General features: G+C 42.4%; 1 protein-coding gene across 1 annotated transcript in view; it reads left to right on the top strand.

Annotated features, from left to right (window-relative positions):
- LOC144800376 (vitamin D3 hydroxylase-associated protein-like) overlaps nucleotides 1–27699 on the top strand; it is a 652021-nt gene that overhangs the window by 543624 nt on the left and 80698 nt on the right. Inside the window, exons 10-11 of the mRNA XM_078671677.1 lie at nucleotides 13141–13240; nucleotides 14679–14722. Of these exons, the coding sequence (XP_078527803.1) occupies nucleotides 13141–13240; nucleotides 14679–14722 (144 nt within the window). The remainder of the gene's footprint in view (nucleotides 1–13140; nucleotides 13241–14678; nucleotides 14723–27699) is intronic.

Raw genomic sequence — 27699 nt, 5'->3', positions numbered from 1 at the left:
ACTCACTCACACAAGTTACTAACAGACATACCTGCCACTTTGCGTGACGTTAACAAGCACAACACACAACACATCGATGTAACAGCCAGGATTAGGGGACACCAGTACTATGTAACCTCCAACAACCACCAATCACTGTAAGACAACACCCTCACATTGGACACACTGTAAGATCCGCCTTCCAATACAACCCAGTTTGTGACTACATCAACCATACAGATATCAACATTGGCAACATGGACAACGTCTGTAACGAGTGCTACGCCCTTAAATGGAAGGCTGAACCTCAAGGGCTTTGCTGCTCCTCTGGGAAAGTCAATATTATCAACATTCAAGAACCACCACTGCTCATCAGACAACTACTCAATGGGACTCATCCACTTTCAAATCTATTTTTAAATAATACACGGCGTTACAATACTCTCTTCCAAATGACATCCTTTGGGGCTAATGAAGTGAGGGAAGGGAATTTTATGCCTACCTTTAAAATTCATGGCCAGTTATACCACTTAATTGGCAGTCTACTTCCACAGGAAGGCAAACCTGCCCAATTTCTGCAAATTTATTTCCTATCTCAACAACATCAACTAGAGACACGGTCACACATGGTGCCACATTTAAATATACAGCTTATTGAACTACTACAGGACACATTACACACACTTAACAGTTACATTCAGTCACTAAAGTACAACTATGAGATGAATCTACATAATAAGGACTTGCACCTCATCATCCAAGCAGATCAACGTCCACCAAATACACATCAAGTGAGGTATAATGCACTGACCACGGATGAGGTTGCTGTTCTTTTAGTAAACGAGAACAAAGGTCCTCACGACATTATATTACATACTTGGGATGGCTTAGTACATAGAGTTTCTGAATTACATAGATCATATGACCCTTTACAATACCCCATTCTATTCCCAAGAGGGGAGGATGGGTATTGTCTAAATATACACCAAAATCATTCGGCTACTCACAAAACGGTGACATGCATGCAGTACTATACCTGTACACTTATGGTTAGATCCGTAAGATTGAATATGTTGCATTGGTTCAGCAATCTGTTTAATCAATACATTGTGGATATGATGGCTAAGATGATAATGGAAAGACTTGATTTTATTGGTCGTAGTCAAACACAACTACGCGCAGATAACTTCATCCATTTAAAGGATGCGGTTAATCAGGATCAGAACGTCAATGCTCTAGATATTGGACAACACGTTATATTACCCTCTACCTTCACTGGCTCACCCAAGTACATGCACAAAAAAACACAGGATGCCATGACATACTTCAGACAGTATGGGAGACCAGATTTGTTCATCACCTTCACATGCAATCCAGAATGGCCAGAAATTACACATCACTTATTCCCAAATCAAAGCTCCTATGATAGGCATGACATCATAGCGCGTGTGTTCAATTTGAAGGTGAAAGCACTAATGAAGCTGCTGACCCAAAAGGCTATTTTTAGTTCAACTAAAGCTTACATCTTTACGATAGAATGGCAAAAAAGAGGACTACCTCACGTACACATTTTGTTGTGGCTTGAACGTAAAATAGAGCCAGACGAAGTAGATTGCATCATATCGGCCAAGCTGCCTGATCCTGTAATCAGATCAACTACTATTCCAAATTGTCAAGAAAAACATGCTCCATGAGCTATGTGGAAAACACAACATTCATTCACCCTGTATGAAGAACGGTATTTGTACTAAAAAATACCCAAGGGGTCTCACAGATGAGACAGAAACTGGTGTTAATGGGAATCCCGTTTACCGTCGAAGAAGCCCTGACCATTCTGGGCTTACTGCCACAATCACAGTCATAGGAGAGGAGGTAATTGTAAATAATATGTGGGTTGTTCCATATTCACCTGTACTGTGCCGCTCTTTTAATGCACACATTAACATTGAATACTGCCAATCCGTAAAAGCTATAAAATATATATGCAAATATATCAACAAAGGCTCTGATCAGGCAACTGCTACTATACAAAACAAACACAATGAGATAGAAACATATGTAAATGGCCATTATATTAGCACGTCCGAGGCCGTGTGGAGGCTTCTTGATTTTCACATTCATGAAAGGCATCCCACTGTCACACATTAGTCCGTACATCTACCGAATGGACAAAGAGTGTATTTTAATGACACAAACCTTAGGCACATTACACAAAACCCTCCGGCAACAACCCTTACAACGTTCTTCGAATTATGTGGGTCTGACAATGTCGCAAAAACATTGCTATACCACGAAGTTCCACAGTACTGCACATGGGCTCATTCAACCTTTACACGTTGGAAACACGGCCAGGAGGTACTAGGTCACCTTGGGGTTAGGAAAGACTCAGCTCTTGGTAGGATGTACAGTATTCACCTAAACCAATCAGAATGCTTCCATTTAAGGATTCTATTACAACATGTTCGTGGCCCTACTAATTTTCAGAGTCTTTTGACTGTTAATGGGCAAATAATACCAACCTATCAGGTGGCCTGTAAACAACTTGGTCTTATAGAAGATGACGAACATTGGAAGCATACGTTAGCTGATGCCGCTCTTTCCGAATCTCCATCTAAACTCAAGGAATTGTTTGTCACAATCTTGCTATTTTGTCAACCATCGGATCCTATGGCTTTATGGGAAGAATTTAAAAACGATCTATGTGAAGATATACTACACACTATGCGTCAGCACTCTCACAATAACTGTATGCCAATCACCAATGAAATCATTAACCAGGAACTAATAGAAAAAAAAAACTCACTGTATCTATTAAGCAAGAAGTCCTTACAAGATTTCTGCCTGCCGCCAGCGGTCCGGACAAAACAAACAGGATACCACAATGTAGCTAACGGACATAATATCAACGCACTACATGACTACCTTGCTCAACACTTGCTGAACTTAGTTCCCGATCAACTACTCGCCTACAACACCATAGTTGATAGTGATGAAAACAACCAAGGCAAACTATTGTTCATAGACGCCCCAGGTGGGACTGGAAAAACTTACTTAATAAACCTCATACTAGCCAAAATTCGATCTTCAGGAAAATTGTCTCTTGCTGTAGCTTCTTCTGGAATAGCTGCCACGTTGCTAACTGGTGGCAAAACAGCACATTCCACATTTAAACTACCTTTAACTGTTTCCCTTGAAAAGGATTCTATTTTCTCTATTCAGAAAAACGGACCGTTAGGGACACTGCTTAAAAATGTGTCTCTTATCATGTGGGGCGAATGTACAATGACACACCGCTCACATATAGAGGCTGTTGACAGAACTCTAAAAGACATTAGAAATTCCTCCAACATCATGGGAGGCGTAACTTTTGTGTTTGCTGGTGACTTTCGGCAAACTCTTCCCGTGGTGCCTAGAGGAAACTGTGCTGATATAGTAAAAGCATGCTTAAAAGCATTACACTTATGGAACACTGTACAATCTATAACCTTACGCACTAGCATTAGAACACATTTAGGATGTGGAGATACACTATTTGCTGATCTTCTACTACAAGTGGTTAATGGAGAAATAGCTGACACAAATGGCATTATCAACATACATAACTTGGGTAAGCCTCTCTGTACCTTACATGACCTCATACAACATGTTTACCCAGACATTCAGCATCTTCTATGCAAAGATTACAAATGGATTTGCAAAAGATCTATGGTTGCGCCCAGAAACTCTGGAGTACATCATATCAATAAACACATCCTACAAGTATTCCCGGGCGAAACCACATTATATAAATCCATACATACAGTATTAGATACACAAGACGCCGTGCATTATCCACAAGAATTCTTCAACTCACTTAATCCTTCCGGACTTCTCCCTCATACACTCCAAATGAAAGTCGTGTTCCTATCATGTTATTAAGAAACCTGCATCCACCTAATCTCTGCAATGGGACGCACCTCCAAGTTAAAAGTTTTTTACCATATGTCATTGAGACTACTATTCTCAATGGCCCTGCTGCAGGACAGTTAGCTCATATTCCACGAATACCCATGATCCCTACTGATCTACCATTTCAATTTAAATGCTTACAGTTCCCTATTAACATTGCTTTTGCATCCACCATAAACAAATCACAAGGTCAGACATACAAGTCATTGGGGTAGATTTACGAGAGGACTGCTTCACTCATAGACAGTTATATGTTGCACTCTCTAGGTCCGGAAATGCCGAAAACCAATTTATTCTAAATCCTGATTCTCATGAAACAAGAAATGTGGTATACCATGAGGTTTTGAAATAAATTATTCTTACCTACTCCAACCATTGCAGACATTCTTTTTTTATACCCGGACAACGTCAGGACGGGCAGCTAGTGAAAAAATATAACGTTTCAGAATATTTATCTATATTTTCAATGTTTATCAATACTAATCCTTAGGTTGCAACAGATCTTGGCAAGAGAATTCAAGATCATTGTAGCAAGGTCCTGGCTGCAGCAACATTGTATCATGATTGGCAAGCAATGGCAGCATGAACCATTAGGGAAGTCATATCTAATAATCAATTAGCTGCTGTTTCTCGATGGTAAACAAGAGTTCTTGGAAAGTTGGGAATCATACTTCATTGTTAGCATACTGCCGTGTAACATGTCTGACACTAGTAGTACCTTGCGGGCCTTTAAAAAATCCTCATCTCCTTGGGACACTGATCTGGGAATTCTATTGTGATGCCAATCATCCTCAACTAATGAATGCCTTCCTCTCCAGTAGAGTAAATTTCCAGGTCATCAAGTATACAATCAGTCCATCCTAATGAAATCCACTGCGAGTTTGAATCTGTTCAATGATCAAACCATCTCTGGCCTACCTTGTGTGACAAAGACACTTAAAATAGTTGTCTTGTGCCATCTGCCTTCCCTGTAATGACCCTGAATGGGTCGGGGGAACTTGGTGACATGATATCCAATACAAATCTGTCAATCTTCCTCAATGAGAAGACCACCGGGCTTTCTAGAATTTTTATGACAGCAAACGCAATGTCTCCCGTGGAAAATATGGGTTGGGAGAAGAAGGAGAGAAACACAATGGATGCACAGCTCTTCTCTCCATAAACACTGGCCTCATGCTTTGGGACAGGTAGAGTCCACTCACTATGGTTCTCTGGTAGATAGTCTTTTGGTATAATGCAGATTAGCATATCTAACAGTCTTCCATAAACTTCACTACCTTTCTGCCATAATGCAAGTGGCCGTTCGAGAGATTACTTTATGCTCCAGGGGACACTGTCATTAAAGACCTTTAAGAGTACCTTGAGACCCCTCCCGGCTCAGTACCACAAGAACACCAGAATGTTGTTTCACCAGTAAGATCAAGGTAGAGGCAACATGCACAGGATTGTTATGTTATGTTATGTTATATTTTATTTGTACAGCGCACAGCTACTGAAAGTGTCCCAGCGCTTACTCCAGAAAATTGGAATTCATCTATACTCAAATGTCAGTTTTAAAAAAGCAGCGTTTTAAATTTTTTTTAAAAAAGCAATGGGTCAGGAATACTCCTCAGAGCTATCGGTAATAGGTTCCAGGCCAAGGCAGCTTTGCGGACAAATGAGTTACCGCCTAGCCTCTGGCGGTTGAACCGAGGATTTTGAATTAACAGCTGATCCGAGGAGCACAGGTGTCTGGAAGGTTTATAGAAGGCACATCGCTTCTGCAAATAGCAAGGACCAAGTCCATACGGAGCACGGTGAGCCATGGAAAGCATTTTAAATTTAATGCGAGACTCCACCGGGAGCCAAAGCAGAGTACGTAAGTGAATACGAACACTCTGTTTACGAGGCAATCCCAGTAGCAGTCTAGCGACCGCATTCTGAACTACTTGAAGTTTCCTGGTCAAATAAGCCGGCTGCCAACCAGCAAGGCGTTAGCATAATCTAGGCGAGACAGAATCAATGCTCTGACCACCGTCTCCTTAGCGCTCGCTGGCAGCAGAGGAAGGAATTTCTTCAAGATTTTGAGGGTCCCAAAACATGTCCCTGTCAGCTTTTTTATCTGAGTAGAAAAGTTCAAGTCTTCATCGAACCAAACCCCTAGATTTTTGGCAAAGCCCTTGCTCACAGTTGGACGTGGGAAATCAGAGGGCCATAGCCTATCCCTGAAATCCTTTGGGATTGAACCATACAGAAGTATCTCCGATTTTTCTTCATTGCACTTCAACTGTGCGCCTGCTAGCCAATGAAACACTGAGGCTAAGCAATGCTGCACAGCCTCCACCGCATCCTCTCCCCTCTTCCAAGAGAACAGAAGTTGTGTGTCATCAGCATAGGCCATCACCTTAGCCCCCAGGGACTCCGCAAGATAAACCCGCAGAGTCACATAGATGTTAAAAAGAAGAGGGCTAAGGGATGACCCCTGAGGAACACCAGTGGCCAGATGTAACGGCGTAGACGTGCAGGGAGGCAACCACACCTGCTGTGATCTGCCCTCCAAAAAAGCCTGAATCCAGCTCAAAGCCGAACCCGAAATACCAATTGCCATTAGGCGATCCAAAAGTAAAGAGTGGGGCATTTTATCGAATGCCGCCGAGAGATCGAGCATGACCAGGGCGACTCTCCCGCCGGCATCCAGGCACTCACGGATCGCCTCAGTCACCTCCACAAGCGCAGACTCCGTGCTATGGGCCCCACAAAATCCCAATTGCGCTGGGTGTAACAGACCCGCCACCTCAACATAGTTGGTAAGCTGAGATGTCGACCTTCTCACACACTTTGGCCAGGCTTGGCAAGAGCGAGATAGGCCGATAGTTGGTGCAGAACACTCACAGAAATCATAGCAAACATTACGCAGAAACAAATCTCAGTAAGATAGCCAAAGAAGAGGGAAAACACGCAATGGAAAAGGGAACAAAACAACTAAGGTGTGGGAACAAAGCGCTGTGCAAATTAAGTGGAAACCATACAACCATTCAAGTTGTGAGGCAAACATCACACAGAAACAAATCTGAGTAAGATAGCTTAAGAGAAGGGGAAAAACCCAGAGGGAAAGGGAACAAAGCAACTAAGTTTGGGGAACAAAAGGCTGAGCAAATTAAGTGGAAACCATACAACCATTTAAGTTGTGAGGTAACATGATTCTTAAAACTGTCTCTTCTTATACTTTTCCAGAAGTCCCTAGATATGTAATTCTAGCATTCTGATTGCCCTAACTCTAAGTCTTCTTGAAATGCCCCCCTCCTCTTCCTTTGTCCCAGCCTCCATAGATTGGCACTCCATGCCTTGCAACCTCCCAGTTTAAACCGATGTTCCTGCTGTCTGTGAGCTACCTGAAATCTTACAGAGTGATGTATTCTACAACCTTTGATGGCCCGCTAAGTGACTTCCAGCCAGACTTAAGAACCCATTAGTATATGGAAACCTTTCTATTAAACATAAAGGAAGAAATAGGGCTTTGATCCATTTAGAACTTTTGGCCAGCTTTAACACCAAAGGTAATCAGTTACTAATCAGAAGGCTATATACATTACCCCAGGGTGAGCTATTTACCACATGTGGTAAATAATCCCTATGCCGAGTTTTTAACTTGAAAACGAAGCATATCATGTGGAGTAAGCTTCTAACACACTAAATTCCCCATGTTTTAAATTTTGGGGGGCTTTTTCCACCAGTACATTTTTGCAGGTTTGTTTTACTGGACTCTATCAGGAAAACTATAAAGGTGTGATAATTATTACACAATGTGTAATTTCAGTCACTGTGCAAACTCTTGAGTACAAAGAGATCAGAATTAAGCCCTTAAATTGTAAAGAGGGTGTTAGACACCTACTGCGTTGGATATCATATGTATGCAGAGAATTCTGTTACACCTGAAGCCTGAAGATTCAATTTATATTCTCGTCCCACTACCTTTCACTAGCATTCACTGTGCAAACTCTTGTTTACAAAGGGATAGTATTAAGCTATTAACTTGTAATGGAAGGTGTAAGACTCCTACAGGGTTGGAAGTCATATGTATGCAGAGAACTCACAGTTATACCTGAAGCCTAAAGATTCATTTTATATTCTCGTCCCACTATCTTTCACTAAAGCATTAGATGTAGGACTATTGGCGCTTCCTCAAACAGTGATGACACTTACATCCTTCTCTTGGTCACCGTCAAGCTTATCTCCATTCATCTACTGTGACAAGAGGAATTTGTATCTAGGGGAATCCCAGTTGGAATATCAGTACATGTGGAAGTGATCTTTGACTATGATCGATCTTTTAGCCACCCAAATAAATGCAGTATCCAAGATAGTGTCCCAACTTTTTCTTGTGCTAAAAGGGTGGGGCAATGAGAGTCTATTGTTGGGCGTAGGCTAGAATATTTTCAGTGAGGGAGAAGGTAATCGAAGGAAACAACCTGTTAAATGGCTGAAAGTTTATTTTTTAAACGTTGTAAAGATTTTGAATGCAGCAAAGGTTTGATATTCTATCTATTCACGTCAGTATTCAGTTGGCAAGCGGTCACTTCTTCTTAGCAAAAAAAGATATGTGGCTTTTAGATGCTGAAAGTTAGGAAAAAAGGAAACAATGTACTAAGAGAAAGGTCAAAATAAATGGTTGCAAACATGCACCGAGAGCGATTTGTCTCAGAATTTGTAATGTAACCTTTGTGCTTATTGATTGCATTTTAGAATGCATCACAGTTAGGTGCAGAATGATGTACCTAATGAATATTTATTAGACAAGTCAATATTTGTGACCCCGCTACTAATTACAAACATAAGGATGGTGGTCTACAAGGAACAGCAGCCAGCCTCTCCATTCCTGTGCTTGCATTCTAAAGGCGCCGGTGCTGTGTTTTAGTGGGAAAAGAAAGTGTAATTTTGAGAATCCATTGGGTGTAGCAGGCAGTGGTACTTTGGGATTTACCACCGGCCATCTGCACAGGAAGTAATTTAACTGGATTTCCCATCATCCATCTGCACAGGAAGGGCCATCACTAGTTTCCCACCAAAACCTACTTTAAAAGTTGAAGCCAAGCAAGAGGACTTTATTTCCTGATGTTCATCTGCACAGGAAGTGACATCACTGGATTTCCCCTCATTCATCGGAGCATGAAGTGACCACTGGATTTTCTACCATCCATCTGCACAGGAAGTGACCTCACTGGATTCCCACCCACTGTAACCTGTATTCTTACCTCCTTCCATGACCTATTTAATGACAGCTGCAGTGCAGGCATGCCAAAAACAATCCTGTCTGCACCCGGATCGCTCCAGCACCTGGAATCTTGGTTCTCCCCATACCCATTGTTACCCTGCTGTGCTCCTAACCCAGGATGCTACTAGCCACACTGTTGCCACACCTCACCACACAACCAAAAAGAGAGTTCAAATGCACCTTGTGCAAGTTCTCATGCACTCTTCCACACCCTACAACCACACTCCAGCAACAACAGCATCCTAGTTGCTCACACACACACAAACGAGACACCCAGTTGCACTCACACAGAACAAACAATACCCAAGCAACACACCAAACTTGCATGCATGCTCCTCAACACCTGCTTGCTCACCAAACGTGCCACGGTGATATGGAACCTACTGCAGGGCTATGCTCCGAATCTGGTCTTTCTCACAGAAACATGACTAATCCATAACTCTGCACCAGAAATCACTACAGCCATCCCCACCAGCTATAAGATTACCAGTCAAAACCGCCAGACACATGATTGGAGGTGGAGTCGCCATAATATTCCAAGATACCATCAGCATGCACCACTTATACAGACACCTCCACCATCTATATGGAACACCTCAAGCTCAAGATACGCATCAAAGCCAACTTCTACCTGTGCTGAACTGTCTTAAACAGACCACCAGAACCCTTCAGTAAATTCAACAAAACCAAAGAGGATGATGGATGGAGTGTTGAACATTGCAAGCATTCACCCCCAGTCAACTGATCCGGGTTTAATCCATCATCATTCTTTAGCTCACTCTGCCACCCCAGTTCAGCATGTCCATATGCAAAGCCGTCTGACCCTGTGCCTCATGGGAACAGTCCAGCCTGAACTGCCAAGCCATGTCTTCCCTAGACTGGAAACAAGCATCCTGGGACCAGTTTCTGGCGAATCAGCCGTCATCAGCAAGGCTAACTAGAATCCAGTGGCAAAGTGAGCAAAGGTCCCATGTCTGGGTATACCCTGCCAACTTAGGGAGAACAAAGCAAAACCAACATCGACCAAAACCAACATCGACAGCATCAATATCACAGACTTTGTTGCACCCCTCATCATCACCACCACCTCTACCATTATTCCCCTGGGACACCTTAACTTTCACCCAAATGACCTCACCAAACCAAACCCCTTGCCCTCCTGGAAAACTTTAGAAAACTTGGCCTCACTTGGCATGTTACTGAACCCACCAACACCACCGGACACCTATTGGACCTGATTTTCTCCTCAATCAGCTACACATTAGTCTACAAACCAGCAACTATTAACTTGGCTGATCATGCCTTCACCAGTTTCAGCATACCCACCCTGCATCCTCGCAGAGCTACCACCACCGGAATCACCCATCGCATTTAAAAAAGAATCTCAGAAGAGAAGTGGGCTTTTGCCCTCTCTGAGCACCACCCAAGCACACCAGTAACTTGCCAAAAGCCATCAAGAAAATCAAAAGCTCGATCACTGCATGCGCTGACACCCTGCCTTTCCTCAAGAGCAAACCCAACAGCAGGAGCCCAACCACAGACCAGCTGACAGACAGAGGAAATCAGGCTGATCAAACGCCTCTGCAAGCAACTGGAATGCAAATGGAGATTTAGGCAACACACCGCAAATGAAGACATCCTCAAACTAGTCCTAAGACGTTATTACCAGCAGATACGCAACACCAAGTGTGTGACTCTTGAAGATTGCAACAATGCCAGCACTGAGAGCAGCAAGGAAATCTTTCCCATCATCAAATAAGTCACAAGCCTCCTGCTGCATCCAGCAACATCCCCACCTCACAAAACCTTTGCAGCAAGCTTTCGGAATTCTTCTGTAACAAAATCTTCAACATGTAAAGCAACTTTTACTCTCAACCAGACCCATCACTGTCGCAACTCAACTTCCCATTATAGTTGATGAACGAACCCTGACCTCCTGGCCTGCTGTCACCACCGTACACAATTTTGCTACCATAAAGACCATCCATTCAGGGGTTCCATATGATCCTTGCTTCACCATGTTTTCATCAAATGACTCCTACAAATCAGCAAAGCTCTAAAACCCATCCTCAATCCCTCCATCAACCCAGCAACATTCCCGGACACCTAGAAACATGCCAATGCCATCCGCCTGCTCAAGAAATCATCCTTTGACCAAGCAATGTTTTCCAAATACTGACCTATATCCCTACTAGCATACCCCTCAAAGGTCTTAGAAAAACCCACCAACCAACGACTCTCTGACCATCTCAGTAACCACCAGCTTTTCGATGCCACTCAGTCGAGATTCATCCCCAATCACAGTACAGAAACTATACTCATCGCTATACTCATCAACACCTGTATGATCCTTGACTAAGGAGACACTGCAGCCCTGAGTCTCCTGGACTTCTCTGCAGCCTTTGCCAAAGTCTCACACACTGATCTCATCAGGCGCCTGTACGAGATTGGCATCGAAGGACTCGCTCTTCTCTGGATCCGCTCCTTCCTAATCAATAGAACACAAGATGTCAGCCTGGCACCTTACCCCTCGCAAGCCCATACATTTAGCTACATAGTACCTTAAGGTTCATCACTCAGCCCCACCCTCTTCAAGGAATACATGATCCCTCCAGCTAACATCATCCACCACATTAATATGCTCTCCTATGCCAATGACTTGCAAATCACTCTCTCCCTCTCAAACAAGACCCTGAGCAAGTTCACCAACTGCATGACCAAAGTCACTAATTGAATGATAGCCAACAGTCTCAAACTCAACCTAGGCAAGACAGAAGTAGTAATCTTCGGGACGAACACCTCCCCCTGGAAACCCTAACTGGGGGCGGGTTGGACACGGACCTATACCCGCAACCCACACCAGAAATCTCAGAATAATCATCAACAGAATACTGGACATGATAGCACAAGTTAAGGCTGTTCCTGCATTCTGCTCCCACACCCAAAGATGTTGAGGAAGATCTTTAAATGACTCCAAACAACACTAGAAAAACTGTCACTCATATCCTAGTGACCTGTAATTTGGACTATGGGAACACCGTCTATGCTGGGATCACCAAGCAACTTACGATAAGACTACAAGCCATCCAGAAATAGGCAGCCAGACTCATCCCCACCCTCCAAAATAAAACTTACATCACACCACACATGTAAGGCACTGCACAACTCAGGCCCCACAGTTGCATCTCCTTCCACACATCTCAAGCATACGCATAACCAGAACAAAAGAACATTGTTCTATTATATCGCTCCTAAAGCATTGAACAACCTCCTACTCCACATCAGAGCCTCCTGCTCTCTTCTTGAATATTGTAAGAATCTGAACATCCTATTTTTTCATTTAATAAACCTACTATAGGCAGAGCTAGGACCACACAGCTGCTCAGTGCCAGGATATTTCACCAGTTATCATCCGCGTCACCAATACACAAAATAACACTGCATGCTCCCACCAAGGATGTCAAAAAGATTCCCAAATGGGAGCTGTCCCAAAAAGGACATATTCCCCTTTATGAATCAGTTACCATCTCCTCTGGGTGTTAGCAAATTATCAATAGTTTACAACTGCAATAGCAGCTGCAAACCATTGATACATACCATACCAGAAGTAAATGAGCCTAGTAAAGCACTAGAAACCTGGATGCTCGTCTCACATGATTATGCTTTTTACATTGCATAGTGTTCACGCTTGTGTTTGAGGTATAGTTGAATATTTCATCTCAGAACAGTTTATCTTTAATAGAATGTTTTCTTGAAGGAACAGGATCCCATAATTTGGATGTTAAGTGTCAGAGGAACTGGATTTTATTAAGCAGCAAAGCTTGCAAGTATGTAGACTTGCGCCAATGGTGGGAAACATGACTGACTAGCTTTGTTTTGCATGCATTGTACTACTACAACTTTCTCATCAGATCAAAGAGCGAACCAGACTACTTTCATAATCATGTTTTCATTCTTTCTAGCAAAGGAAACCTTGTTGACCAACATCTACAGGAAGCAGTCCATATATGTAAAATGCCATTTTTCATGAAGAAAATAATGGCCACCCTTTTGAAACCATGGGTAAGATTTATTTGTCCATATTCCCGGAATAAGGACTCACATGTTTGAGGTGTCTATCTACCAGTTTTTCGATAACCATGGTAACGGTGGGCATTTAATCCTTATGCCTGCTTTCTGCATAGAAACCTGATAGTGTGGCCCAAGGATGTGGCGATATTACCAAAGAAGGCTTGGGCCCACCTTCCTACCTCCCCAAATATACACCTCTTCCAGAAGAACTTGCATATCAGGTGTAATTGAACTATTATATTAGTAACCATTTAATAAATGTTAAGTTTGAAGAAACTTGTGATTTTTGTGTGAGGAGGGAGAATTTTTAAAAAGACACTTAGAAAAAAGTAATGGAGAATTATAATACTCATATAATTGAAAAGTTAAATGCATGTTAGTTCTTTTTTCCAGGTCAAATCAATCATTAATGGCTATACGGTGTGTCTGGCACTCATTGGACGTCCCAGAGATATAGTGGAAATATTTACTTGACCCCTCTGACAGATATTGTCTTGTTTGGCAGGTGAATGGAGGTAGGCACTCCTGGTGCCTAACTGATTATTTCCAGTGAGGTTGGCACCAAGTCCTCAACTCTTTCCTGTATATTTAAGTCTGTTTGTTCAGAAAGGTAAAGATATTGCTGAAAACATTCCACAATACCACAAGCTTCTTCAGATAAAACAACCTAATATGAATCACTTTTGATACCAGTTTTATACAAATAGATAGATAGATAGATAGATATTTTGATAGATAGATAGATAGATATTTTGATAGATAGATAGATGTGACTAAAGTGTGTTCCCCTTTGTTCATCATGCAACCATAATAGTTATGATTATCCACATGCCATTTGTTAGTCACAATGTCTGTTAGCAAATTTACTAATATTCATTTCTTTTACAAATGTATCTATTTTATGATGTGTTAAATTGAGTATTGCTACCTGTTCTCTACTGCTCCTCTGATTTGATTATCCCTCTGTTCTGGATCATACAGATGTTCTATATGTCAGCTTATCAGATGAAATAACATCTCACCCTTTCAAAGATGAGGTGACACTAGCCTCATTCACTTCACCAAAGAGGTTCACTTTTATTTCTGCAGGATGGTGTTCCCGGCTGAGGCAATTGGCACAGCCAGGTACACTGTCCTGCTAAAAGAAAAGTGAACATTTTTGTTCAAGTGAATGAGGCGAGGTACCTAATCTTTGCAAAAGTGAGGTTTCATGTAATATGCGCATATTAGAATACGTAGGATTTTTGCATGAGATTTGTCTGAAATCCGTTTCATCCCGGTTGAGTCTGGAGATTATCAGTCAAGTATTTGCAATCAGGTTTCTCCCCCTTCCCCCAGCCTCTGTTCCCCTTGTATCTGGGTGTCCCTAGCACCAGCTTCTAGTTCTCAATATCCGAATCAATTTTTCATTAAATTATGTTTTTTGCAGAGTCCCCGCCTGGCCAGCGATTTAAATGCAATGTGCGAAGCACGGTAAGAAGAGACAATTTTTCAACCATTTGTCGATTGATCATATCAATATTGCAAATTGTTGTATATGTGCACCTCTTGCTGTTTGGTAACTTAACAAATCTGTCATTTTGTGTCTCACATCCACCTTTTGAGGCTTGGACCCTTAAGGTTGCTGTAATAACATAAGATTAAAGTATGAACTTCAAGCATTGGTCAACATGTTGAATGAAACCGGTGGAACTTTAAGCTCAGATGAAAAAAAAACGGATTCAGGGCTTAAAATATATATTGTCTGAATTCACAAAAAAGGAACAGTTCTTTCAGAGATCAACACCTCCCCTTGAGAACACTTTAACACTTTATTCCAGTTCACAAACCTTGACAGAACTACAGCTGGAAAGCTGTGACAGTCACAGGTTTCCAGATGTACTCCTGGGCAAGTCATGCAACTTATATTTTTCCTAATATAGAATTGTGTGCACAGTAGTCCATATTTCGGAAATACAAATGCTGATGTACAAATGTTATCCATCCAGAGAGATAACTTTTTTCCTCCATGGAAAACCCACTTTCTGCACATACCCCCACTGGTAGGACTGCAGAAGGGTTCCAGTGAGCGATACACTGACGCTCTGTGCGCAGGAGGTTTACAAACAGATAGTGTGTATTCAACACACCAGAACATTTCCACTAATAAAGGATGTTAATACATCAGAGACTATGTTGACAGGACATGTTTCCTATATTTGGAAGTGCCAGCATGTTGGTCTCACTCTGTACATCATATACCACACCTATAAGTTATTTGCAATGTGTCTAGACCCCAAAAGCTCTATCATAAATCAGACAAACTCTTCGACTTCTCAACCCCGTAACTCACCTTGATCTCTTGGCTGCATCTCCCCACCAGCTTATATAACCTACCAATTTCTCCAAGGTAGGTAAGTTGCAGCAAAGGATGTTTGAGGTGGAAGGTGCTGCAAAGCCCTATCAAACACCAGGAAAGTGCTTAAGGCATGGGTGTAAGAATTTACACGTAGTTCTCCTTCAGGCCGGATGCACAATTATGTTGTTTTGTGCACAAGCCGAATGTCATTTACTTCTGATCCCACCCAATTTTATCTCTGACTTGCAATACATTTCTCCATACTCTGCTGTCCATGGTGACCCACATGTGCGCCAGCTCAAAAAGGCTGAATTTGATGCCCCACTTGCGTTGCTTAGCCCAGTGGGAGACAAAAGCCCTCCAACTGTCATTTGTCTCCTTGGAGAAATCTGCCGCAATTTGAATCTTGTGGTCTTCGAAGTCATAAGGCCCAAGTGCTTGCTCTTGCCACTATAACGATCTGTTGTGTCTGCTCCTGTTGGGCCTCAGACCGGTCGGTGCCAGGGGCCTCTGTTGGTGTATTCTGGGAGCCCTCTGCATTTAAAGCAGGGGCAAGAAGGTGATTCCAAGGAGGGTGGGCAGGAAATCACAGAGAAAACCCTTAACATCTGCGCCCTGTGCCTTCTCCGCAATGCTGATGAAATGGACATTGTCCTTCGGACTGCGGTCCTTGAGGTCAACGATCTCAGGGCTCTAAGCTCCTGGTCCCTGTTTGGAATGAGCCGGACTCTAGATCCCAGGGAGGATAGACGATTGTGCAGACCCTCCACCTTGTTGTGGAAGCTGAAGATCTCCGTATGGATTAAGACTCTGTGGTGAGGTCAGTCATCTTCATGTTCAGGGCCTTTAACCTGTGCCCCACCTGCGTTATTTCTTTGGGGATTAGGTCCATTGTGGCCTCCAAGGAGCCCGATAGGAGGGGGGTTTGCGATTTGGACTGAGAAACCCCCTCTGTGAAAAGCAGCTTTTAGTTTGCTTTCCTGAGGCCATCGTATATGGAGCAGACACCTGCATTGGGAAATGTCTGGTGACCAATCCACAAACGATCTGGGAGTTTGGGTAGCATGCTGCATGAAGGATGGGCAACAACTCCAAGGGAAAGGCCAGAAAGAATGGGATGGCTTTCCAGAGAAGGTCCCAGCTTGCTAAATCTGGGTGAGGGCACTGAATCAGGGCAGCATTGGAGGCCCTCAGGTGATCCCATCATGGAGCACACACCCTTGAGAAAGCGAAAACAAAGCTTGTTGGCTTGCGGCCTCATCTGTTGCAAGGCCTACCATTGGTCGCTCCTTGGCCCCCCCACCCCATACGATGTACAGGGCAAGTCTGATCTCGCTAGTCTCACAGCAAATTGTCCGTCGTTGCAGAGGTTCCTATCATCAGTGGGGAATCAGTCCCTGGCCAGAGTGCATTGCTTTTCAATTCAGTAGAGCCATCTAAGAAGTTAGGATGAGGCCCAGTGACCCCACAGGTTTAGGTGTTTACAGTAGGCAAGATGGAGGCTGAATGAAGGTAGGGCTGCAGTGACGGTGGGGGGGCATAAAAAATCTTAATCGAGAAAAGGACGTGTAAGTGGCAGTCTCCCAAGCACAGCCATTGTACTCTGAGAAGGGGACCAGACCCATCGTCAGAGATCACTCAGAGGCCTCTCCAAAGGATCCAAAAGTGCTCTGCATAGTATGTAGCATGTGGGCCCTCTGTGTCGCAAGAGACAGCAGGCTGCATAGGGCAGCAGGTCACGACATCCAAGACATCCACCCAGGTGGCCCTCAGGCGCTGCAACTCACTGCTCTTAAAGACACAGCCCTTGCTCAGGAGGGCTGCAGACGGCCGCAGGGTAGCATCAGTGCCTTGCAGCCCAGAGGGCAGGGCAGGCCATGTGCTTAACGTTACTTTGGGCCAGTGTCTGGGGGAGTCGCTTTACCTTTTGTGTGCTGATTCAGTATAGGCAGAGCGCAATGGCCTATGTGTGCCTCTAGCCTCTCCAAAATTCTTGTGCCTGGCCACAGCACAAAACCGGTGCCACGCACCCTGCAGATCAGGATAAGCTGCATGCCTCAGTTCCCAGGTGGCCTGTGTCCTGTTTCATTGAGAAAGCCTACTCCTTTATGTGCTGCTCGTGGGGCAGTGGGTTGTATGTGCTTCCAGTCCCCCTGAGATGACCATGGGGGACCAGAAGTTGCAATAGGTGAAGCGCAGGCCAATGTCACAGAGTTGCATGACACTGCAGTCCCTGTCAGCCTCAAGTTAGATCGAATCTGCTGAAGCTAGGCCACTTTGCTCTGCTCTCCCTCCTCGCCATGGGGGGCTCAGCGTCTGGGCTCGAGTTCATCCCCAGACGTTCACTGCAGGTTCATGAGTCCCCTCAGGTATTATGGCAGCCAGAGGTTGCTGGAAGCTCGTGCATCTCTCTCGGAGGCCTCCCAACACAGCACAGCTTCAGAATCAGGCCATCTCCATCAGTGGCCAAACTTGAATCCCAACCCAAAGGTTTAAAATAAAAACTTCCTGAAAACCACATCATTTCACTAATCAGCACACCTAAAAATGTCCTGCAATGAACCACCAATCATTTTGGCCTTAGGAGCAGCTGCACCGCTCACAGAATGGGCACCTAATAAACTCACATCCATCTCTCTTCATTACGTCTTTCACCCAACTTGCAAGTTGTAGGTAACAACACTACTTTATACTGATTTTAAAAAAAAATAATCAACTGTTTCACTCCCATTGGCCTGACACCTGATGTTCTCTCCTCATTATCCCTAAACACACCAAACTACACATAAATTCTCACTCTATTTAAAAAAAGCATAACATATTGAAACCGAGCAAGTGGTCATCCTTTTGTTTAAATAAAAACACTCCGATTCATGTGAAAATATCCTGCTCGAATAATGTCAATTTCTAGGTAATATTCTCTAAACGTAATCCTCTGTTCGAACCCCAACTCTCCCAAAAAATCTAAACTTTAGAAACATCCCAAGCCGAATTATACCTGGAAACTGGCTGTTTCATGATTCTGATGCTTCTCAATAATGTTTTTACCAAATCATCCTGGCCTACTGTTAAACCATCAAACGAAGCGTGCCTCTCAGTAATCGCTGATCCATGAACATTAATTGATGTCTAAGGCTATCCTCTCTCAAACATTTTTGATAAATCATTAACTTTTTTCTGCGACACCCACTGAAACAGGATCAAAATATCTTGCCAAACACCAGAAACCCCCTTTTTGCTCTACATCTTTCACTTACCTGGTGCCCAGGATTCCTAAATAAGCGATGTAGCCCATTGTGATGTAGCCCATTGTGAAAGTCCTGGCATCTCCAATACCCTCCAGAAATTTGCCTCATGGCCAATGAAAGACCAAAAGGCAGGCAAACACCTCACCTGAACTTCAAGAAACTCTGACTAGGTTCCCAAATTGGAATTGTCAAATAAGTATCCTTCAAATCCAAACAATTTAACCAATCACCTGTCTGTAAAATGTCCCATTACATACGCATGCCTTCCATTTTGAAATGGTGATAAACCGCTGAGTTGTTTTGATGCCTCAAATTTATCACTCACATTCCCTTGTCCTTCTTATCCACAAGAAAAATATTGCTTACAAACCCTTGCAATTTCTGAAACACTTTCACAAATGCATCTTTCTCCACCAATTCCTGAACCACCGTGTCCACCAATTCCTGAACCACCGTGTCCTCCAACTTAGACAAATCTGGACTTAATTCATCCACATCCAACAATGTCTTATTTCCTCCGCCATGTCAAAAATCTTCCTTAAAGGCCCCGGAACATCAAGCAGTATGTCTTGACACAATCTCAAACCTTTATCTAATCCCTGCCATAGATCACATCCACCTTTCCCTATAATGCCAACATTTGTGTATCTAACTTGGGTGTCACAGTCACTTTACTTGGTTAGCTAAATCTTAGACATTCAGAACTCAATTTCATTCTTACTTCCTTGAGGATTTGTTTCCTTAACCAGGTCACAACATAATCTGTGAAATGCGCAGCAGGAGACCATTCCGGAGCAAGTGAGTGCTTAAGCAACAAATGATCAAACATATAGACCGCTAAAGGGTTACTCAAAGCCTCCATATGAATGTCCTTTGCACCCACTTTGGGTTCTGTTTGTGGGATACTCCCACAGTCCTGCAAAATCTGAAGACCAACTTAAGTCAACCTTAATACTGCCTAAGGACTCATCACACCGAAACACTGTATGATTATGTCCCTTTATTAAAATGTACCTTTCTTTTCCTGTGCCTTCATCCTGACGTCCACATGTGTCCTCAAGTCAACACAGATTCGAGAGGTCACAACACCCGTGATCTGCCTCTGCAGATTTCCTTTTCTTTAGTTGTGTGATATTGACTTCAAGGAGACCCTTCCTCTTTTTCTCTCTTGAGAAGAAGCCTCTCCACCAGACTATTATTCCCCCTCTTCAGAACCTAAACCTCTAGCCAGGAGCATAGCATACTATTTTCCTTTACATCCTACTACCTATTTCTGGAGTAATTTTATCAGTCACATTTTGAAAAGTGTCCTCCAAAACTGCATCCTCCCTTAACTTGATCCTGTTCTCACTCATTCTCAAATTAACTATTTATATTTATATCCAACAATACAATGGAAACAACATAATACCCAATATCCTCAACATGCACCCACTTCCAAATTCCCCACAAAAATGACTGTTACTAACCAACAGCACAACCGATGCTTCGAAATATTCTCCTCAGCGGATTCTAGTAATAAGCACACACTGCTTCCCAACCTGTTAAGCAGTTTCCTTAATGCAGTCCAATCTGCTTTTCCCAGCCCATTAAAATGAGCCCTTCAATCATTTCCATTAAGCATTCAGAAGCCATGGCTCCTTGCCGTGTGAGCGATACCCACCTTAAGAGGGAGTGAATAGTACGATTCCAATTTAAAGTACGCGAGGCTCCTGACGAGGTTGCTTCACAAAAGGAACATACTATAAATGGTACCCACATGCCTTATGGCGTGCTCATGCTGCAAAACAGCACTCAGGCAACTATGAACCAACAGCTCTAACTATCAGTAACTTAATAAAGCTAAATTACACAAGAATCCTCCCATTTTAAAAGTTGTTATATTATATTATTTTCTAGGAAATGTCTCTTTTAAAACTAAGGGAGGCTTTCTCACAATAGCAGCTATCAAAATTGGCTACTAACAAATAAACTAGCAGTAATTCAAGCAGACATACGCTCATTAGATTCACATTCGACCTCTGCTCCTAAACAACTACTGATTACTCTTCATACACCATCAGTTAACCACGCAGAACTATTCTCATTCAAACAGTATTTGTCTGCAGGTAGCAGCAGCAACAAAGACGTAAGATGGTTGGGGATTCTGTACTTTTATTGTGTTGGAATTCTGACTGTGTTTTAAATTCTTTACAGGTGCTGCTGTGAGTAGTGGCAATTGCATAATGTTAGCCTCCTGGCCTTGCCATACATTTCAAATCACCCATCATTTTCACAGACCTCAGGACAGTAGTCATAGTTGGGAAAGCCAAGATGTTTCCCTACTTCGAAGGAAAAAATGCTCTGATAGCAGGCCTTTCAAATCTATACCACCACCTGTGAAGGCCATCCTTCATGCAACAACAGCACGCCTGGTCTCCTCTATGAAAAAATACAACCCTATCACCCCATCCTAACACAACTCCAATGGCTACCATTAGAGGAACACATCAATTTCAATACAGCATGTACAACACATTTAGCTATCCACTCCAGACTTCCATCATACTTTAAAGACAAACCGAAAACCCAAGGTGTTGTACAATGACAAGAGGTAAATCTCAACTCCTACTTAAAATTACAAAGACAGAAGTAAGCAACTATAAACCAGGCCAGGCCGCAGACTGTGGAACTAGCTCTTTGAAAACATTGGCCTTAACTAAAAACTGCAATTTTTTCAGCAAAGAACCTAAATATTTACCTTCATCCATCAACCAAGAGATGGGGATATCCTCCCTATCTCTCCACTGTGCATTTTGAAGATTTTACTGTGAGTTTAGAGTTGGAGTCTGTAACTTTGTTACAATTCTGCTGTTGAGAGCTCCATATGGTAAGCTAGTTCAAAAGGTTTTGTAGCTAGGTACATGCTCTAAATACCATAATAGATAAATACAATAATCGTAATTAATATAGACAATAGCAGACACAACTCTGAACACATTTTTTTCTATAGTTTTTCATCACACATACTAATAATTTGTGTTCCATCCAGCTAACATGGTTTTCCGAGAAACATAAATGAATCATCTGTTGAAGCTGGGACTAAAGCCTAGATCTCCAGAGGTGTAGGTCATCACTGTAGCAAAGAAAATATAGGAGGCCCCCTGTTAAAAGGTCTGGGACCAGGGGAAAGGTTAGGAAATTGAAACAGACAGAACCCCGGGACGCTGTGTTCGGAGGAGCAGGGAGGCCGACTATTTTAAATCAGATGCTCTAGATATCGTGAGGATTTCCCCATGTCTAGAACTAGCTGACGAAGCATATTGAGCACGCGGCTACAGCGATAAGTATATCATTATACTTGAATGCGGAAACCAACCACAAAACTAACCGGTGGCCCCTCCGACATAGCGCAGTATTTAAAGATTTAAACATAAGATATTATCAAACACAAGAATACCCAGTCTGATCAAGCGGGTTATTCTGTTGTCTCGAATGTGTACCAAAATCAGGACACTAGTATAACGCATGACCCCAGAAGGAACAACTGAGCGGTATATCCATTAAGATATACTTTATTTTTTTTATTTTTTTTTATTTAATGCATCTTTAATCTACATAAACTAACTTCCTTTATGCATCTATATATCTTCCATGTACTTATGGATCTACATATTTATTACTTTTCTTCGAATTCAACATATCCAATGCACTACACTATTTCTCACCCTATCCAACTCTCAATATATCCTCTACCTCAACTCTCTTTTGTGTTTGAAAGCTTTATTAATATACTTGAATAAACAAGGACAAAGGGAATTGTATGCAGAATATACAAAAGCAAGAAGGTTATAATATTCCTAATGTCAAGAATCAATACCTAAGCATTTTATAAGTTTTAAAGAGAGGGGAGGGAGAGGAAAGAAAGAGAGAAAAAGAAAGAAGGAACAAGAGAGAGAAAAGAAGAACAGAAAAGAAAAAAGAAAAAGGGCAGAAGAAAAACTCAGGAAAGGAGAACATGAGAAGGAAATATGACATAGCTGTATATTAGAAATATGCAATAAATTGATGAAGTATAATATACAGGAAAATAACCTGATAGAAATATATCAATATATACCAAATAAATGTGTAGATTGTTAATGGAGTTAATTAGAGAGTAAACATAACAATAAATCTAATTCATACACATAGAGAGAAAATAGTAGAAGGGAAAAAAAAAATTCAGGGTGGTTTAAAATTCTCAGACGTGGTGGAAGAGGGACGATTCTGGATAGCAGATTGATCCAAGTAAATAGTTAACGGGAGCCAATAAAGTTCCACATTACGAGGGGGCTTGGAGGAGGAAGCAAAAGAAACATCTAATCTGTGAAAATGGCAAAGGGAGTTCCACCAATGTTGCAAAGAGACCTTTGTGAGATCTTTCCAGTTAAAGGAGATATGTTGAAAGGAAAGAGCAAGCATAAGATCAAAAAGACCAGCAGAATGAGGGGGTAAGGTGAGAGTATCTGAAAGACTACCCAGAAAAAGAAGAGAAGGAGAATGAGGAATAGAGAGTGAGAAAATGCGAAAGATGCAAGACCAAACTTGGTTCCAAAGGGTAAATACTGGGGGACAGAGAAAGAACATATGCAAAAGGTCAGCATCAGGAGAATTACATGTCCAACAAGTAGAAATAGAAGTAGAGGAGAAGCAAGAAAGAAGAAGAGGGGAAAGATAAAGCCTTTGATATAGAAAGAAGAGAGATTGGGTAAGAGAAGCAGAGCGATATACCTTCAAGGACTTAAGCCAGAGTTTGTCCCAAAGAGAAACCGACCAAACACATCCAAGGTCAGACTCCCAGGAAGATTCAATCTTGGATTTGGGTCGCTCCGGATTAGGAGCAGAAAAAAACTTATAAATAACGGAAGCTTTAGGAAAAATAGAAAGTAATGTTAGAAGGGATGAGGGAGTGAAAGGAGTGACAGATGAAGGTAGCAAGTAATAACGATCAAGGATAGATTCCATCAGGAGGGTATATTTGTGCAAGAAAGATCTCGAACAAGAGAAATGAGTTCGAAATTGAGGAAAGGAACAAGGAATGAGTCCATCAAAAAGCTGATGAACCCAAATAATACCCTTTTGATGCCATGAGGACCAAAATATTGGTCTATTGTTAATGAGAACAAGGGAGTTATACCAAATGGGTTGTTGCAAAAAGGATTCACGCGATATAACAGAAGGAGAACAGAGAGGCCGGAGAAGGGAGGAAGAATATTGAAAAAGTGGAAGGGAGGTGAATGGAGATTTGGAAGAAAAGCGAAGAAGTTCATCAAAAGAGAAGGGGGAGATGACCGTTCAATAGAAAGCCATAGGGGAGCGAAAGGAGACAAATCTTTCGAGAGCCATCGAGAGACTTGACGCAAGGAAAAGGATTTATGATACAAACGCAAATCCGGGAAATTAACTCCACCTATCGTTTTAGCTTTACGAAGAGAGACAAGAGAAATTCTAGCTTTTTTGTTGTTCCACAAAAATTTAGAAAGAGAGGAGTCAAGGCGTTTAAAGTAAATAGCAGGGATATGGACAGGTAGCATAGAGAGAATATAAATAAGAATAGGGGCAATCATCATTTTTATAGAATCTAATCTACCCCACCACGATAGGAAGAGAGGATTCCAGGAAGAGAAGGATTTATTAATGCGATCCAATACCGAATTCATGTTCAGTTTAACAGAAGAGGAAATGGAACTGCAGAACCAGACTCCCAGATATTTAATTTTGGTATGATTCCAGGCAAAACCAATAGAAGAGAATTGATGAGGTAAACAATACTTAGTGAGTGGAAGAATTTCAGTTTTGTCAGAATTAATCTTATAACCCGAGACAAGGGAAAAGGCATCAAATTCCGCTAAAAGAGGGGGTAAGGATGAATCAGGATGGGCGAAGAAGAGAAGAATATCATCAGCGTATGCTGAGAGTTTCAATTGCTGATCCCCGTAAGGAAAACCAGAAATAGAAACATTTTGACGAATAGAAGTTAAGAATGGCTCAAGGGTTAAGACAAAGAGGAGAGGAGAAAGAGGACAGCCTTGACGAACACCACGACGAAGGGTAAAAGAGGAGGATAATTGACCGTTGACTAGGACAGAAGCTTTGGGAGAGGAGTATAATAAGGAGACAAGGGAAATGAATCTGGGGCCAAATCCATGCCACTGGAGGGATGCAAAAAGAAAAGACCAGTCAACTCGGTCAAACGCCTTCTCAGCATCAACTGAAATGGCAGCTACGGGAAAAGAAAAGGAGGAAGCCTTGTTTAGAACTTTTAAGAAAAGACGAGAATTATCGGAGGTGAGCCGACCCTTAATAAATCCGCATTGTTCTTTACCAATGAGATGGGGCATGAAGGAATCAAGACGAAGAGCCAGGAGCTTGGCAAAAATTTTATAATCTACAATAACAAGTGAAATGGGGCGATAATTTTTACAAAATTTTGGGTCACGGCCATCTTTCGGAATTAAGCAGATTGTAGCGTCTTGAAAGAAAGATTGAAAAAGGGTTAACAATTTAGGGATCAGGAGATCCGAAAAATGTAAATAAAACTCGACAGGGAAGCCGTCAGGGCCAGGAGTCTTGCCTTTAGTTAAAGAAGAAAGAGCAGTGGAAATTTCATGAGAAGTAGGGTCAAGGTCAAGGGAGGTGAAATCAAGATCAGGAAAAGAAGGTTGGGGAGATGATCGAAGTAGGAGCGAAGTAAAGAAGGAGAGGGAGGAGATTCCGGAGTGTAAAGTTGTTGGTAGAAGAGCTGAAACTGGGTAAGAATCTGATCAGTAGAATGAAGAAGAATGTTATCAGGAGAGAAGATAGATTCGATGGAAGTGCGTTCTTTACGGGACTTGAGGTAATTAGCTAATAGTTTGCCAGATTTATTACGACCCCCATAATAGCGTGCGCTGCTACGTAGAAGAATGGAGGAAGCATTGATATACTTTCTGAGAAACTGTCCTGAAGAAGGTTTGTAACCAAAACGCCGCGTCGACTACTGTTGTCATGAACAATTTTAAATTTATTGTGTAAACCGATAGTATTTGTTAAAAATATGATGTATGCATTGTATAAAAATTGTATGTACAGAACTCTTTTTAACTTGTGAAGTGTAATACATTTATGTCTTATTTTACATTACAGTTTTTGCTATTTTTTAAGAATTTATTTGTTGCAGTGCCGTTATAGACTGTCAAAAGTATAAAGAGCACGATTTCTTAGTGAGCGTTTTCTAAATTGCACGTTGCCAGTCAGTTGAAGTTTCTGATACACATGATATATATTTTATTTGGTGGACACCATAGGTGCATGTGGTGACTGTGTTATTAATTAGTCGCAGTGGGTACCTAATTCGTTAAGACCATATCAACGGCAGGACTTGACCTTAGGGATACTCTCATTTTCCTGGTCATCACTGTAGGTCATCACCTTCATGACTATGCAAAGGCTCCACAGCCCATTTCTCCTTTAGGACTGGAGCTGTTTACATGCTATGTTTCATGAAGGAAGTGCTAGGGAACTGTTTGCCTAAATGACAGGCTGGCTTGGTGCTCCTGGGAAAGCTTAGGAATGCATCTTTTACTGGATGTTTTTAAGGGCACGCGCTTGAAATCTTTTTGACAGATGGGTCTGAAGGTTAGAACCAGATGTACCAAATTCATCTATTTCTCCAATAGACCACAGCTCCACTCCACCAGTCTCACCGTTCTATTTGCTCCACTAAACTAATACTGACTTGCTGTCCCTGACGACTGCAATAGGTAAGCCTTGTTGCGTCTGCAAGTAGTACTGTCCCACCTTGATCTCACCCTTCTTAATTGGACACTCTCCTTCATTTAGGCCACTCTGATTTCGAGACTGCTCCTTTCCTCCTTCGGTGCCCCACCAATCTCTACGATCTTCTCTTAGATCTACATCACTTCACATTTTTCATGTAGGTCGACTCTGATCCAGCATCCAACTGCACAGACCGTGGCCCCAGCTGTCTGCATCCTTTACTCTCCTTGTACTTGGCCTGGACTTTTAGTCGGTCTTCGCCTGAAACAAACCTCCTTCAAGTCACTCTGACCTGAATCTAGGAGAAGTGTGGCTCAGGGGTTAGAGGCGGCAGACCCGGAAGCTGAGATCGGTCCTGGACCAGGGTTCAATTCCCCGCCTCGGCGGGTCTTGGGTTAAAAATTCCACGGACTCGATAATTCTCGCCCCGGTGCCTCCTCGACGGGTTCACACTCTGCGACTCTGGGCAATAGCTTGCTTAATCTCCACAACGGCCCCTCGCGGCGGGATGCCTGACTTTCACCTTGTGGATACCCTGCTATCTCACAGGGGAATACCAGGAAGGGTTCCCTAAGCAAGCGCCGGGAAACCCACTGCGGGTAGCTGTGCGCTATATAAGCTCAACTACATTTACATTTACATTTAACTATCTTTCGCTCGCTGCCCTCAAGCACTCTACCCACTGCCACTGTTTTCACAAGCTCCTCATCATTGCATGCATTTGCCACTTTTTAAATTATTCCTTGTTTCTCTTACGGAATCCCACACCCATTTTCCTTTCAACAACGGCGCTTGACTGGCACTCCCCAAGTTTTGCAGGTTATTCACCACTCACCAAGCTCTCTACTGTATTGCGCATTCAATCACCACACACGGATGACTGTGATTTTTAGCAAGCATTGCTCATTATTGTGTAATTCTTTTACTCTTGCTTAGCAATTTTATAAGTTCTGCTCACTTCTCCGGTATCATTGTACTCACATGTGATCCTCTTATGTTAGTCTGACATACACTGCTCTCACCAGTGCCCAAGTTGTTTTCTGCCCGAGCTAACTTTCATATGTCTCTTTTTCTTTTTTCATCCT

This window comes from Lissotriton helveticus, chromosome 1_2 (assembly GCF_964261635.1).
Source record: "Lissotriton helveticus chromosome 1_2, aLisHel1.1, whole genome shotgun sequence".
Lineage (NCBI taxonomy): Eukaryota > Metazoa > Chordata > Amphibia > Caudata > Salamandridae > Lissotriton > Lissotriton helveticus.
This window is presented reverse-complemented; position numbering and strand designations above follow the sequence as displayed.